The sequence below is a fragment of the Protopterus annectens genome, chromosome 3.part0 (genome assembly GCF_019279795.1).
Source record: "Protopterus annectens isolate FY-2018-M chromosome 3.part0, PAN1.0, whole genome shotgun sequence".
Lineage (NCBI taxonomy): Eukaryota > Metazoa > Chordata > Ceratodontiformes > Protopteridae > Protopterus > Protopterus annectens.
In genome coordinates this window covers 1,911,621,787-1,911,637,885 of record NC_056731.1, presented here as the reverse complement: position 1 = coordinate 1,911,637,885, position 16,099 = coordinate 1,911,621,787, and the positions used below count along the sequence as shown (strand labels likewise).

At 37.8% G+C, this 16,099-nt stretch overlaps 1 protein-coding gene across 1 annotated transcript in view; it reads left to right on the top strand.

Moving 5' to 3' along the window:
* Nucleotides 1-15,642, top strand: part of LRRCC1 (leucine rich repeat and coiled-coil centrosomal protein 1) — a 1,845,576-nt gene extending 1,829,934 nt beyond the window's left edge. Inside the window, exon 19 of the mRNA XM_044066062.1 lies at nt 15,177-15,642. Within this exon, the coding sequence (XP_043921997.1) occupies nt 15,177-15,299 (123 nt within the window). The 3' untranslated portion in view covers nt 15,300-15,642. The remainder of the gene's footprint in view (nt 1-15,176) is intronic.
* Nucleotides 15,643-16,099: the final 457 nt, after the last annotated feature.

Sequence of the window (16,099 nt, the reverse complement as noted above, 5' to 3'; positions counted from 1 at the left end):
AAGATGTAGTGCAATGACATTTGCAAAGTTGATCTTTCATTGTCAGGATTCTAGCATTTCGATTTTATATATAGAGCCAAACCCTATTTCTCAGAGAAAAAGATAGAAACTGTTCCAGCTACTGGCTCTAAGGGATCTTTATCAGTGTTGCTACCATTTGGTACCAACACAGATAAGATTAAACAAGCAATATTGGCTAGCTGGAATATTTTATTGGTTGATGAAAAAACAAGAAACTTAGTGGGAGATAAACCATTGTTTACTTACAAAAATATGAAATGTTTAAAGCAGCATCTTTGCTATAGGAATATAGGTGCTTGCCCATCGTCAGTGGAAAATCTTGTGCCATTTGGCACAAAGAAATGTGGTAGTTGTCCGCAATGTATTTTTATAGATAAATCCCGTTTCTTTAAGAACCCGGATACAGGATATCTATGGGAATTGAGGAATCACAGTACTTGCAACATGCACAATATTGTGTATGTTGCACACTGTGGCAAGTGTTTTAAATACTATGTTGGTAAAACCAACAGATCATTAATAGAGAGGATTAGAAACCACGTATACTGTTTGGAAAGGAAGCAAGACTGTATTGCGCTCGCTAAGCATACACTCTTAGAAGGATCCGACCATATATTTTATTATCAAGTATTGCATGTACAAGGTCCTAACATTAGGCTGGGTGATATTGTTAATCTAACAGAACAGGCTGAGTTAAAATGGATCTTTAGACTGGTAGCACATAGGGGGAGGGGTTTAAATGAAAGTGTTATTATTAAGCCGGTTCTTAAAGCCAGAGCCCTCCAGTAGATGGGCTTTTGACTCTTATTTTAAGGGTTTCATATACATTTATTTTAAAGCTATTTATCATTGTAATGTTTATGTTTTTGTTTTATCTGGTGTACATTTTTGCTAAGTGTCATATAGGATACTTTGCTATCTAATGTGTTTTTCAAGTTTTTATAGACGCAGGCTGTTTTAACAGTACTACTAAGTAGTAATTTTAAGATTGTAGCTAATTTGGTTAATTGAATCATTGCTTGATTGTTGTTTGTTATATAACTGATGATGGCTGCTTGATTTTGTAATGTCTGAAGAAGCGGAGAGTATCTCTGCGAAAGCGTTCACATTTTGTTTTTGAAATAAAGAAATTTTATCTCAGCATTGACGCTTGGACTATTAGCTTGAAAAAGCCTTTATTTTGATTGAATTGCTGCTTCCTTTTGGTGGTTATTTCATATATATATATATATATGTATGTATATGTATAGAGAGAGAGAGAGAAAAAGAGACATACACACACACACACGCACAGTTATACTCTTACAGTTAGGTTCCTGTATACAGTTTGTTACATTTTCTGTTTCAGTATAATGTTATTGTACTTTAGTTGTGTGTGTGTGTGTGTGTGTGTGTCTGAGGGAGACCTCATTCTGGTTACACAGTGGAGAAGAATAAAGAAAAGAACTTTAGAAATGCTCTAAGTGCGGCCCCAAAATTTCCCCTCAAGATGCACACAAGCCGTGCGTTGTGCCTGGGGGGTAGACCACCCTTCTGCCAGTTGCGCTGTGTGTAAGGCTTTTGGTCCTAGGGCTTTGCAGATGGACGGAACAAGCTTATTATCAAAGGATTTCTGCTTCCATAGGCAGTAATGCCCAAAGGAATGAACAAAATAAAGAAAAGGCCAGGTCAAGAGATAAAGATGTTGACTCAAAAAAATATGTAGTTCTGATGATTCTGCTGGCTGAATGGCTTCCAAAGTCCCAAGAATGGAGCAATCTTCTTTGATTGCAAACTGGCCTCCTGTGTCGATTCCAACAATTTTGGAGCTGATCATCATCCTGGACAAGTTCCTAAGTGCCTTGTTAGCTGCACCTTTTCCAAGAGGGCATTTTCTCTGGTTTCCATCTCAGCCTCCTTTGCAATCTTTTACCCAGTCTTTCAAGAGTGCATCAGAACTGGCTTGAAATCTCATGAAAAGGATTTTCTTGAGGCATAGCAAAATGAGTGTCCTCCTTTTCCCTTGATTTGTGAGGGTAGAATGGGCTGGCACACCTTCTCCCATATTTGCTCCTTCCTGGTCTGTATATCAGACCCAGAGGATTCAGTACCAGTATTTCAGATCCTGCATCCTTGACTCCAGATAGTATTTTGACCACAGCACTGAGGGCTTCATATCTGAGTCACTCAACCCCAAGACTGTTCAAGTCAATCAGATCTCAGACCCAGTGGCTTAAAGTTGACACTTTGGCACCACCCTCAGATCCATCTGGCACGTCTCCCTTCTTGTGTCGGAGCCATTGAACATCAAGGCTGCAGCACCGGTTCCCTTCTTACCCCCCCCCTCCTATGTTGAGTACAGGGATCCCTTCATCAGAATCACCTACTACTACTTTGGCAGTAGTAGCTCCAGTATTTTAATGAGTGTTCCTTAGATTTGACAGTTCTGTCAGCTTTCAAGTATATGGAAGGGGGACTACTGCTTCCTCCTCTGAAATCTGGCATACAAGCTTCTTCAGTGTCAACTCCATCCCAGGGCATCCTTCTGTCTCTGCCTACTAAACCTCCTCATGTTCCAAAGAAGAGGATGTGCAAAAGGAGACAGATTGACTCCATTACAGTGTTGGTCCATTTAGATACAGACTTATGATCAAGAGAACTCCTCTAATCCCCTCCAGAAGATCTGTTGTTTACTGATATCCTTGATCTCATAAGAGGTGGGGGATCCTGACTCACAGACCAACCGTCTCAGGATGAGGAAGTCCTTTTTGAGGCATACCACTCGGCACCTTCGACTTCTTGGGTGGTACCTCCAATTGACTGCCTTATTGACCTAACCACCAGAAGAGCATGGCAGGAGCCTGATGCATCTATAAGTGTTCCTAGAAGTCCATAGAAAGTACTCAGAGCCCTCCCAAGGGACAGACAGTTTTGGTCCAAGAACCCCTTTGTTGATTCTATTATTCTGGCAGTGGCAACTAAAAAAGAGGTGACAGTGTAGCTATTCTCCATGCCTCCAGCCAGGGGTCTAGGGCAATAGACAAAATAGGAAACTGGGTGTATGCTTCTGGCACTTTCATACTACTACATTACCTACATGAACCATTTTCAGAGAGAGAGAGAGAAGCAAGCTCTAGTCTCTTTGAAAAGATCACCCATTCTTGACTCAAGGAAACAGCTGTAGACCAATTTGAGAATCCATGTTAAGTATAATTATCCTCTTTTTGCAGCTTATGCATAACGCAGCTAATCAAGGAGTGAGAGCAGTGGTTGCAAGCATTACAATGAGTGCCATTCCTGGCTTCACCTTTGTGACTTTGGGGGCAACCTTAAAGCATCCTTTATGAATGCCCCCTCTGATTGATGATCTTTATGTGGTGCATATATGAAAAATAGATGTAGAAATGTGAACAGGATAGGAAGACAATATCTGCTGAAGGAGTAAAATTTTGAGGCTCCACAACAATCTTAACAGTAGTAGCCAAAAGGAGTCCAAATCACCATCATTTAAAAAATCCTGGAGTCAAGCCTTTGAATCCATTTCTGGTAGTGAAAGCCATGGAAGAGGTGGCTTCTTCAACAAATGCAGACCCCAGAGGTCAGGGAAATCCACAAACAAAGGATACCGCCTTTCACTTACAGAAAAAGCATCCTTGAAGGGTTGGATGGCTGTACCCTTTTGAAGGCAGTTCGGAATCATCTATCCCTCTCTTCTCCTGCTTGGATGGCCATCTCTCAGTATTCGTGAGTAAGAAGGATGATGTCCAAGGGCTATGCAATTCTCTTTTCCCACCCTTCTCCCCTACATCATCAGCTGCTCTGAGATGTGCCACCCTGTCAGCAAAAAGTGGCAAAAAGAGAAATTCTCTCTCTTTTAGACAAAAGAGCCATACAAGATGTATCACTGGATCAGTCCTGGTCAGGTTTTTACTCCATATTTGTTTAACACCTTTCTTAAATTATCACTTAAGATATAGGCAAGCATATATTAACAGAAAAGAAAGCAAACCATATTAACATTTTTTCCATTTCCATGTCTTATACATCACATCTTTTCTTTTTTTATTATCATCATCAATCCAACATTAAAAACATAAACATAAGTCCAAGGTGTGGTAAACAGGTACTAAATGCAAACTCAGAAATAACGCACAGGCCATAATTTTAACAACCACAGGAAGGTCCTGGATCCAGGTAACTATTTACGCAATCTTTTGAGCACTTTCGTCTCTTAATAACGGGAGACTTCAGAATACACTTATGAAAGTTCACTTGCCTTTTAAATAAATTCAGTCAAATTGCATGATTAAAACTGTTTAATAATACTCTTCATATGCAAACCAAAGAATGATAAATAATTCCACCCTTTGAAAACAAATCCAGGTATTTTTTTTTTTTACAAACACATAAAGACCATATTAAAATCAGTTATTATAATTGATAAGATTTCAACTTTAAAAATACTGTTAATTGAGATGAATTAATTTAATCATGGTGCAGTGTCAGGCCTTAGGGTAAGCTGCCAGTGTAACTGTCTTGCCTCTAAACAGTGTCTTCATGACTCTGCCCCTAGAGGGTTTCCTCAACCTTTTCCTGCATTCTGAACATGAAGGCATGTTCCAGGTTACTCATAATATGCTTAGCCAAAGCAATGTTTTGATATCATATACATGCTCATACAACCGCCCTTGTAAGGTTCTCTCTGTTTTCCCCTATATAGAATGCATGACATTGCTTATAGCATGCTACATATACCACCCCCCCCTGACTCGCAATTAAAGTAACCTCTTATTCTCTCCCGATATAAGTTCTTAATGTAGGGGAGATCATTGACCAGAATATGTGAACACTGGTTACATCTCCCACATTTGAAGGTTCCATTAGGTCTACCGACAAAATGCCCTTTGAATTTTTTTTCTAACATAACCTTAAAACATACCATATTAACATTGTTTCCATTTACATACATCATAACATAGCTTTTCTTCCTTTGTAATTATCATCAGTAAAACATTACATTAATTGTTGAATTCCTGCCTTCCCTTAAACCTCACTGCTCCTCCTCCTGAACATTATTCTGCATGTATTGTTCACACACTTTTCATTTATTGCAATGTAATTTGTTCCTTCCCTTTTTTAATGACGCCTCTTCCAATTTTTTTTTTTTTTTTTTTTTTTTAATCTATTTTATAATATTCAGTACTTCAGATACAGTTGGTTTAGACTTTGGTTTCCATTTTCTAGTAATTGCTTTCTGACAGCCTATAGAATTAAATTAAATCAGCCCTTTCTATGTTTAGGTCAATTCATATCCTGTGTCCCGGCTCAAAAAAAAATCATAACCTTCATTACAGCCATTTGTTCATCTAATATTTCTGACAGAGTACGCTATAGGGAATTTTTTTTAATTTGCCAACTTATTACACTCCCAAAACACATGTTCCCAGTTACCTTTTTCTTCCCCATCACACCTCCAGAATGTGTTATCTACCTGAGGAAAAATTTTATGACATCTGCTTGGGGTATAAAAATACCTCTGCAAACACTTTCAAGCAAAGATCCCAAACCTTTTGGACTTAGTTGCATACTTGGGAGCCATATGTATATGCCCTGCCATTCTTCTCTTGTAAATTGCTTTGCCCAGTCTCTATTCCCAATCTTTTCTAACCTCCCTGATTAAGTCATACAGTTATTATGCAACATTTTTATATGATAAATAAAATGCAAAACGAGGTGGCAAAAAGCAGTAAAATATAATTTTAATACCAGTAAAGCGCTTTCACATCAAACGATGCTTCCTCAGACCATTGTTTCATATATATGTGTGTGTGTGTGTATATGTATGTATATATATATATATATATATATATATATATATATATATATACACACACACATATATATATATATATATATATATATATATATATATACACACACACATATATATATATAGTGATGTGACGATTGTTTTGTAATGGTCTGAGGAAGCATCGTTTAGACAAGATTTCAAACATTCTATTACTCTAAAACTGAATCTGTGTATAATTAAACATGGCTGAGTGTTTAGCAAGCGCCCTTCTTTCCATATCATGGTTCCTTATAGCTGCCAGATGTTCTCTAACTCATTCTCTCAACGTCCTATTTGTCATCCCTACATAAAATGAGGTACATAAATTACAAGTAGCTAAGTAGATTATATTCTTGGTTGCACAATTGGCAGAGACTCTAAACGTATAAACCTTATTGGTCTTGGGATGTATAAACTCATTATCTAATGCTAGCACTTCGTAAATGTTACAGCATCCACATTTTTGTAACCTCTTACATCTACTTCATAAGACTTGTTTGTATGACATAGTCTCCTGAAATTCTTTTTGTTTCTGTAACTATAGCATGGTCTATTATCAATTACTTGCTTGATATCAGTATCAGCTTGTAATATAAACCAATTCTTATTAATAAGTTGTCTCACACAGTCTACATTATTAGAATATTTTACTGTTATTTTCACTCCATTGTTACTATAATTAGTTCTAGATGTATTTTCATGAATCATTCTTGGGCCATACGTATATGGTTGGGCCCTATCAGCTCTCAAACTTTTTACTTCCTGTATACCTCTATTTATCTCTCCATGCTTATAACCACGTTCTATTAATTCATCACTAAATCTAGTAATATCCTCATTAAATTTGGCTTCTACATTATCTAATATAGAAATACGCATGGCTTGTCTCTTTATAATATTTTTGTATATGTGAGAAGGATGCATGCTGTCTCTATATAATATATTATTCTTACGGCATGTTTTCCTGTGTTATTGTGTAGAGAAATAACCACATGCATTTTCTTAATAGTAATGTCAAGAAACTCATTTTGTGTATTAGAGATAGTATACGTAAATTTTAAAAAGTCAGTAGTGGTATTTATATATGACAAAAACTGATGTAACAACTCTATACTTCCCGTCCAAATCAATACCAAGTCATCTACAAATCTCTTGTATAGAAAAATGTATTGAGAATAGTCCCTATAACTTAACACACACTTCTCTTCCCAGTATGCTAGAACTATATTGGCACACAAAGTGCCCATAGCTATGCCAAGTAGTTGTAGAAAATAGGTATCTTTGAACAAAAAGACATTATCGTCCAAAACCATCTCCAATAACATACATATCAAGTCACTTTTATTTTGACTATATATATTGCCAGACTTTAAATAGCTATTAACAGCTTCTATACCATACAAATGGGGTACAACTGTAAATAAAGAACTTGCATCGAGAGCTACAAGATAACTCCCTATTAATACCACATGCTTTCCTGTTACTGCTGCATGTAAATCATAAATAAATAGTTTAGTGTCGCATATCACATTCACTGACTTTACTAATGCTGGTTTTAAGTTCTTTTCAACATAGATAGAGATGGGTTAAGTTACCCATCCTTGGCCTGCCACTATTGGCCTTAAAGGTGGTTCTGTACTATGTTTGTGTATTTTAGGATGACCTTGGATTATAGGTACTAAGGGATGCATCACTATAAAATAATCAAGTAATTTTTTAGTTATAATGTTACTCAGAAAACAATCATTAAGGGATTTATAAATACGAAAACATAAAAGTTATATTTGCACCACAGAAACCTTTTTATGCACACTCTGATCATTTAACATAGAAAACATTACTTCATCATATTTTTCCGTATCATATACAACTATCCCACCCCCTTTATCCAGTGGGCGGATAGTAATGGTATAATCATTAATTTATCTAATGCTTCCTTTTCACCAATATTTAAATTACAAAATCTTTTGCAACTAATTTTATCTTTACATAATGCTAATTGTTTTAATTCAGCTTCACAAATATTACAGAATGTCTCAAGAGATGCGTTTAAGTCAGGAACAAACATGCTAGGCTTTTTAAAATTATACACGACTTTTCTGAACTTTTGAACATTGTTTTAAGCATTACATTTCATGCAAATAATTTAATGTCCAAAATGTTATTGGTGTAATGTCCATACCTGTAGCTGGTATTTATGAAAGTCCTCTTTGCAACAAACCCATTTCATTTTCAGTTAATTGTTTGGTTGATAAATTATAAACTAATGACCGTTGAACGGCCGTTTCTCCCGCATCTTTTTATGCTGTGGTTTGTGTCCATGTCTCGCGATGGCAACCTGTGCTTCCTTCCCCTGCTCACTTGAATGGTGATATTGGGAATAGTCCATTTGTCGAATTGGCAGGGCTGGAGATGAAAAAACCTGTTGGTCTTTATTTTCTTTCCTTCGAACAACTTTCTGAGCATTTGGTGTATTCATTTGCATAGTATCTGTAGTATTTGACGCCACATAATTAATTGATCTCTCCACTTGAAAGACCTGATCCTTCGATCCATTGGATGTTTGTGCTTCCATCTGCTTATCGTTGGTATCCTCCTTAACTTCTGCTTCAGTTCTAGTGCCAGTTAAAGGAACAGTATTAATTTCATCACTCACAGTTTTATGAACGTGATTTTCTCTTTGAAATGCATTATTTTGGTTTTTAGGCCATGTAAAAACATGGCCATTCAAGAAATCTGTCATGTCTATATCTAATTTCTTCTTTTTAGTGGTAATAAGTTGATGTTCAACAGAATGCACATAATCACATACATTTGTCATTGTTCTTTCAAAAATAGTAGCTGACATAATATTATCAAGGTACGTTTGTTTCTGACATATTTCTTGCAGCAGCTGCTCTTCTATAGGTTTATGAAAGTCTATGAGCAGTTGCATATATTTAATGCTTGTTTCTATATTTACTTTTTGCCAACACTTAAGCAATTCTGGATATGTGTCACCTGATGCTGGCATATTTAACACTCTCAAGCCTCTAGGGATGACTTTATGCAAAATACATTCTTTAAAGTGCAGTCTTTGCCATTGAAGTTTTTTTATATTTAACCAAGTCATTTTCTAGTCCAACAATATATCTGCATGCTGTCTGTTCATCATATTGTACTTGTTCACTCATAATTTCTTCAGTAGTTACCTCACAAGTAAGCAAGGGATTCCTGTCCATCCTTATAAGCTTCTCCAGCCTGGATACAAATCTCTCATTAGTCTTGGGAACATAATCCAATTCCACTTGACTGCTTTCTGCCATACTCCACAGTGTTAACACAAAAACACAAATGAATATTCCAATAAACAACAATGCCACTGTGGACCTCAATAGCACAACAATAAGTAAATGATAAATAAAATGCAAAACAAGGTGGCTAAAAGAAGTAAAATATAATTTTAATACTAGGTAAGCGCTTTCACATCAAATGATGCTTCCTCAGACCCATTACAAAACACTCATCACATCACTCTATATATATGTATATGAAACAATGGTCTGAGGAAGCATCATTTGATGTAAAAGTGCTTACCTGGTATTAAAATTATATTTTACTGCTTTTAGCCACCTCGTTTTGCATTTTATTTATCATTTACTTATTGCTGTGCTATTGAGGTCCACAGTGGCATCATTTATTGGAACATTTTTATAATGCCCTACTAATTTTTTGACTTCTAGATTTGACTGAATTCCCCCACCAGAGTAGATCTTTCACTTAAGATTCCCCCTATCCCTTTCTCTTTTCCTATACCCTAATATCAATCCCCTGTAGGGAAGCCAGTCTCTGACCTGCAAGCCAAATGTCATCTCGGCTTCATCCTACTCTGTTACCTTTCCCTTTCTAGTTATTTGCTCCCAATATCTTCATTCCTCTACTAGTTTTCAGCAGTACATTATAGCTTCCTCTTGTCTATTTTTTGTATCTCTACTTATAGTCATCCCTGTTGGAAAAATCTCCTTTCTCCATTCTAATGTTGGTTTAGTTCTCCAAATGCATGGTGGTAGATGTAGTGCACCTGAGGCTACAGGGGATTTGCCTGTTTCCATACCTTAACGAGTGGCTCATTGTTGCCACATCAAAATAATCCCGATCAAGGCCAAAAACTAGTTGCTTCAGCTCTGTCTGTTCTTGAGCATCTCTGTAAACTACAAAAAAATCAGATCTGCAGACATTTCAGTCCATTCAGGTCATAAGATGCCACCTGACACTGTTTCTCTTCCTTTAGAGAGAGAGAGCTTATATTTTGAAATGTTCTATTCAAAACCTCCCCCAATTTTCATCTCCAATAGTGGTTCTAGTCCTTCAAGTCCTGGGGCTGATGGGTCTCTCCCATACTAATGGTACAACTTGTTCAGTTCCATATGAGAGTACAATGGCTGCTGCTCAAACCACAATGATTACAGGCAACAGATCATCTTTTTTCACCCGTCTTTGCAGTGGCCTTCTAAATTGATGGTTAACTTACTTACCCCCTCCTAGGAAGACTATTTGTGATGCCATTTCCTACAACAGTGGTAACCACAGATACCTCCTTCATGGAGTGGGGGCAATACCAGGGGGGATGGTTCAAAGGTACATGGACATAACAAGAGGCCAACCTTCACATCAGTGCCCTAGAGATGAGAGCAGTCCTCCTCGCATTGCAAGAACTATAGGAATTCCTGCCCAAGGGGTAAATTCCCTTCAAATCAACAACATGACAGTAGTTTAGTACATGAACAAGCTGGGAGGAACCAGATCCTACCCTTTATGCCACAAGGCCATGAGAGTGTTCACAGTAGGTGATTACTTTGCATCATTTATTGATAGCAATACATATTCCCAGGAGGGCCAGCTGTCTTGCTGACTTAGCAGATCCATTTTGTTGCCTCGTGAGTGATCTCTAAATCACTAAATCTCTAAATCCAGCAGTGGCACATCAGATTTTCTGTCACTGTGGCTTTCCTTACTGCAACATTTTCACCTTCCGAGACAACATCAAGTGCAGCAACTACTTTGTCCTGGTTCCACCCAAATGTGCAATCCTCAAGATACATTGTAGTCAGACAGCGGCCACCTGGGCTCCTTTACACATTTCCTCCTCTTCCCCTAATGTCTGGGTTCATACAGAAGGCAATTGGATGCAAAGCCACTTCAATACTCCCTGTCCTTTAATAACACAGACATATCTGGCTCCCCATACTAATGCCTCACATCATGGAGCCCTTGTCTACTAGAACCCAATGAGGACTTGTTACCCCTCTAAGTTGCCTCACCTTGATCTGCTCAACCTCAGGTTGACAGCCTGGATTATCCAATTGGATTGATGGCCAAACATCCTCCCTTGTTTCAGGATGTGCTGCAGATTTTTTCTGCATCCCATAAGGAGTCTACCTGTAGACTATATACCATCACAAATGGAAACATTTTGCAGTTTAGGCAACTGTTACTGGAATAGATCCTTCTAATGTAGTTATCCCACAAGTATTACCTTTCCTCTTGCAACTCTTTTCTTCAGGTACCAGTTTCTTGACCATCAAAGTGCAGTTGGACACAGTTTCCATCTTTCACCAGTGTAATGACTTCTGCTCTTTTTCACACTGGTTGTGTAAAGCCTTCCTATAATGAATCTTTCTGCTCCAGTCTCCAGTTATAGAACCAGTTCCTCCATGGGACTTCAAGTTTTTTTCTTGAAGCTTTTACAAAAAAATCTCTACTTGAGTCAGCAACTTCCACTTCCTTTAAATTTCCCTCTTGCAAGACTTTTTTTCTAGTAGCAGTAACCTCAGCCTGAAGAATTTCAGAGCTGCATGCCCTGTCCTCTTCCATATCTTAGTGTTTCACAGCAGTTTCATTATGCATACATTCTTCTTCTTTTCTGCGTGAGGTGGCATCCAAAACTAATTTGAACCAGACCATTCACCTACCATTCTTTTTATCCAGTCATTTAAAGCAGTATACTAAATGAACATCTAATGTATAAAGTGACATGTTTTACTTCCACAGGACTAAGACCTTTAGAAAGGATTTTCAACTGTTTGTCCTTCGCAGCAAACAAACTTGGTTCCAAAGTCTCTTTATCCAGATGACTCTTACTGTATTACCTTTGTTTATTCTCCCAACAAATATCCCTTACCATGCATGAGTTCCATGGCTGCATCTGTGGCCTTTTTCCGGAGCTCTTCAATTGATGAAATTTGTGCAGCTGAAAGATGGACTGTGTTGCATACATTTGCAAAACATTATAAACTGGGCATAATTTTGAGGTCTAGAGCTTCCTTTGGAGCCATTATCCTCAAAGATGCTCCTGCCATGATTCCTCCCAAGAATTCTGTAGCTACAGATTTTGAACCATCAGTTGAATTAGACAGATGGGATGAACAAGATAAATTAGTTATGTACTTACTATAATGCTGGACCCTTTAATCCATATCCATCTGATACAACAGCCCTCTCTCGATCACCCTTCCAATCATTAACTCTTAAGGACATGAGGGATCTTAAACCTCACACTAGGGGTCTTATTCTACACATTCATTCTTTCTTATAAGATGGTTAACTCAATCTGAGGCAGCTTCACATACAGGTGCATTATGGGTAGGGAAAGATTTAAAGAAGCTCATGGTTGAAGCACTAGATTGCCTGCTCAGATCCAACAAGCTTTGCAAAGACCGATCAAAACATATCTGATGAACAAAGGGATCCAGCATTATGGTAAGTATATAGCTACTGTGTATAAACTGTAAACTTTTGAAGAAATGTGAAGAGGGACATCACAGCAAAGTCACTGCTATAATTGGGTTCTGCTTCTGGATCATTCATTTAGGGAAGAAGATTAGCACTTTTATACTAAGGTGAAGTTTTTACCTCTAAAAGAAGAATTTTACAGAGTTATGCACCTTTGCATTAGTGGCACAGTGGTGAAGTGAATAGTGTTGTCACCTCACAGCAAGAGGTTCAATTCTAAGCTGGGGTGCCTTCTGTGTGGAGTCTGCATGTCTTCCCTGAGTTTGTCTGGGTTTCCTCTGGGTGTTCCAGTTTCCTCCACATTCCAAAGACGTGCAGTAGGTGGATTTGGGGACTCTAAATTAGTCATAGGTGTAAGTGGTATGAAAGAACTACTGTGGCAGGGCTAGCCACCCAGCAGTGTAAGCCTTGGCTCTAGATGATTGTCACTGTTGAAGTGACACCCCGACCCCATGTGCAAAAATGGGGAAAAAAAGCTTGTGGATGTATGTATGGATGCACCTTTCCAGTCTAGTTATTCTACAAATTCTGATCCTATTTTGACTTAGACAGCTTCTTGGGATGATTATATCTATTACTGTTTGCCAGTTTAGGATTTCAGAGAGACTGTGTACTTCCCAGCAAGCAACAGGCTTAAGTCAAGATGCAGTCTTTAATGGGATGCCAGTCCCTCCCAGGCTAAAAATAACGGGGAACAATGGTCCTAAATCAGGAACAATTTTCAAATATTGCTCAAATTAACTTAAAAAGTTAACAGAGCAACAGGTTGTGCACCAGCATGCATTTTCTGAACAATAAGATTTATGCAACTCTAATGTTCATCATTATTGACTGACTGTAATGCTCAATAAGTTACAAGGGATTGGACAAAAACATGAAGCATACTTAGAGACAGTTGAGAGGTATGCTCCTAGGACATATTCATCCTCACATGGACACCACACACCTTCACTTAGGAGGCATTTTTAAACATTGTCAGTTCACTTACCATTGCATTGAGGGTGGTAACCATAACTGCTGGCAAAAGCCTAAATAGACACTGAGAAGACAATGCAAGTCCACTCAGAAGGTACCCCAGCCAGCAGAAGAACCTGAGATCTAAACACTGTGAAGCAGTAACATTAATTGTTGTCCTACTGCACCACCCCTTAGGATGATATTCATGCAAAGATATTTTCATTTGGGCTGCATGTAAGATCAACTGTATGCTGCAAACTCAGAAAATAAAAAATACCCTGTGTAAGGGATGGTCATACTCTTTAAGTGTATGTATTTTAGAGTGTAAAAGATTAAGAGGTGACTTATTCTCTATGCAAGCAATAATTCCTGAAAGGGTGTGTGTGTTAAAGTGTAATTAACGCCTGCCCAGGGGTGTTATGAGACACGACCCCACAAGCTTCTCAATGGCATGAATGCATGCACACACACACTTTTTTTTAATTGTCTTCTTTTTTTCACATTTTACACTCACTAAACAAAAGCACTGCTTAGCGAGTGTAAAATAATGGTGGCCGTTCTGTTTTCTCAGTCCTAGCTCCACGACAGCTTGATATGCAACCTTGAAGTGGCGGGCTCATTTTTCAGCAGGCATTACGTCTACATTAATACCCTGCTGGAGAACATTCATTCTCCAGTCAGGGTGCTGACTTACAGTTTGCCCATTCTCTAAAAAAATGTTAATTACCTCATTTTATGTAGTGGAATCTATAGGGCCCAGAAGCAGCAGAATCTTAACTACTCATTAAGATGTAAATATTTACTTCTGTAAGAAGACTTGGCTGAGGTAATTAAAAGTTTACTAATGGAATCTGTTAACGTATCAGATAAAGCATTAGCCTGTATATACTTAAGACCACTTGTACTCTTATAAGCAGATAAAATGTAAAGTACATAACTCTTTAGTCCTAGGCCTATATCTGAACTGTTAGCTACTTGGTTATGGCTGCATCTCATATATGTTCTGATTTTTATTTAAACTTGTAATTGTGGGGTTTAATCTGAGCATTGGCCCTAGGTGTGAGTGTGTGCGTGTGTGCCTTCTGTGGAAGGTCGGGCGCCAGGCTGGCAACTCGACACTGTAAAAACTCCACTGCCAATCATGAGTGGACATGTGATCCACTGTGGGACCCCTAACTGGGAAAAACCGAAAGAAGAAGAAGAATCTGAGCAACTAAAACCTGGAAGACAAGAGTGTATAATCTTAGTTCAGCATTCTTTGTCCTTCATCTAACATAAATACATTAACACTTGCAAGCAAAACATAAAATGAGAAACAGCAATATGGATCCCTCTTCCTGGAATGTGTGAAAAATATTCCATGTAAAACATAGTGCAGAGATAGCATAACAAGCAACAGAACTTGTATAGGTATCTGGCCGTGCTGTATATACCCTTTATTATTTCACCTCACTTAGTTCTGTTACTTCACTGTGTGTTTATGTCTTTGTGTGAGTAGCAGCTTAAATACTGTGTGAATTAAATAAGGAATTTTACTGATGTTCGTGAAACTGAAATATCTGCAAAAACATTGATTGACTTTATGAATTACTTACAGGTTTATCAGGTTGAAGAAGAAATGCGCCAGCTCCTTCGAGAGACTGTAAATAGTAAAAAGATAATGGAAGAGAAGATCAGTCGCCTGACCAGTGCTTTGTCTGACATCCAGCAAGAATTATGATGTCCATGACTGTCTTCATTTCTTTTTGTTACATAATTTTGTTACATAAATTATGTCTAGTTCACTCTATGAGGAAAATTGTAACTATTAATATATTTGGTTTTACTTTTCATAATAATGTAAATAACTTAATCTCGTGTTTTAAATAATTTTGCATTTCACGTGTACAGTGTAATATTAAATGGTCAGTTTCCAAAATAATTCAGTTTTGTGTAGGTATTTGTTTTGAAAGCTGTCAGAAGAGTGAAAAATACACAAATCCTATGCATATGAATTAAAATTGTTTCTCTGCTTTTTCTTTTCATTTTACTTGATGCTGCGCTTAAACACTAGCATAGACTAGGTTCAGGGTCTGCTGAATCTAGTACTGTTTTTGACCTTTGGAGCTTGTAGTAGGGTTAATCTTTTGTCTAGAGAGGCCTAGCTGTGCTTCGTGGGAGGGGGTTTCAGGTTTGGTCTGTGTAGCTAGAGTTACTGCTACAGGGCTCTGTTTAGGGCATTTTTGATTGGATAATTTGAACTTTGGCTGGTTCCTGTTTTTCTGCCTTAAATAACCAGTGTATGAACCAGTCTGTGCTTGTTTGCTCAAACCTGCAGTGAGTTAGGCCCTTCTGCCCTTGCTCTACTGTTTTCCAAAAACCTGATGTGAGACTGCAAAAGATAAGTGCTTATTTTAAACTTTCTGCACTTCTGATTAACTAAAACAATATTTGCTGCACATCTGTTTAAACTGTGCAACTGTATTTTAGGCTTAGTGAATTGAATCCTTACCTCTCTTCTGATCTCCATCTCCCCACTCG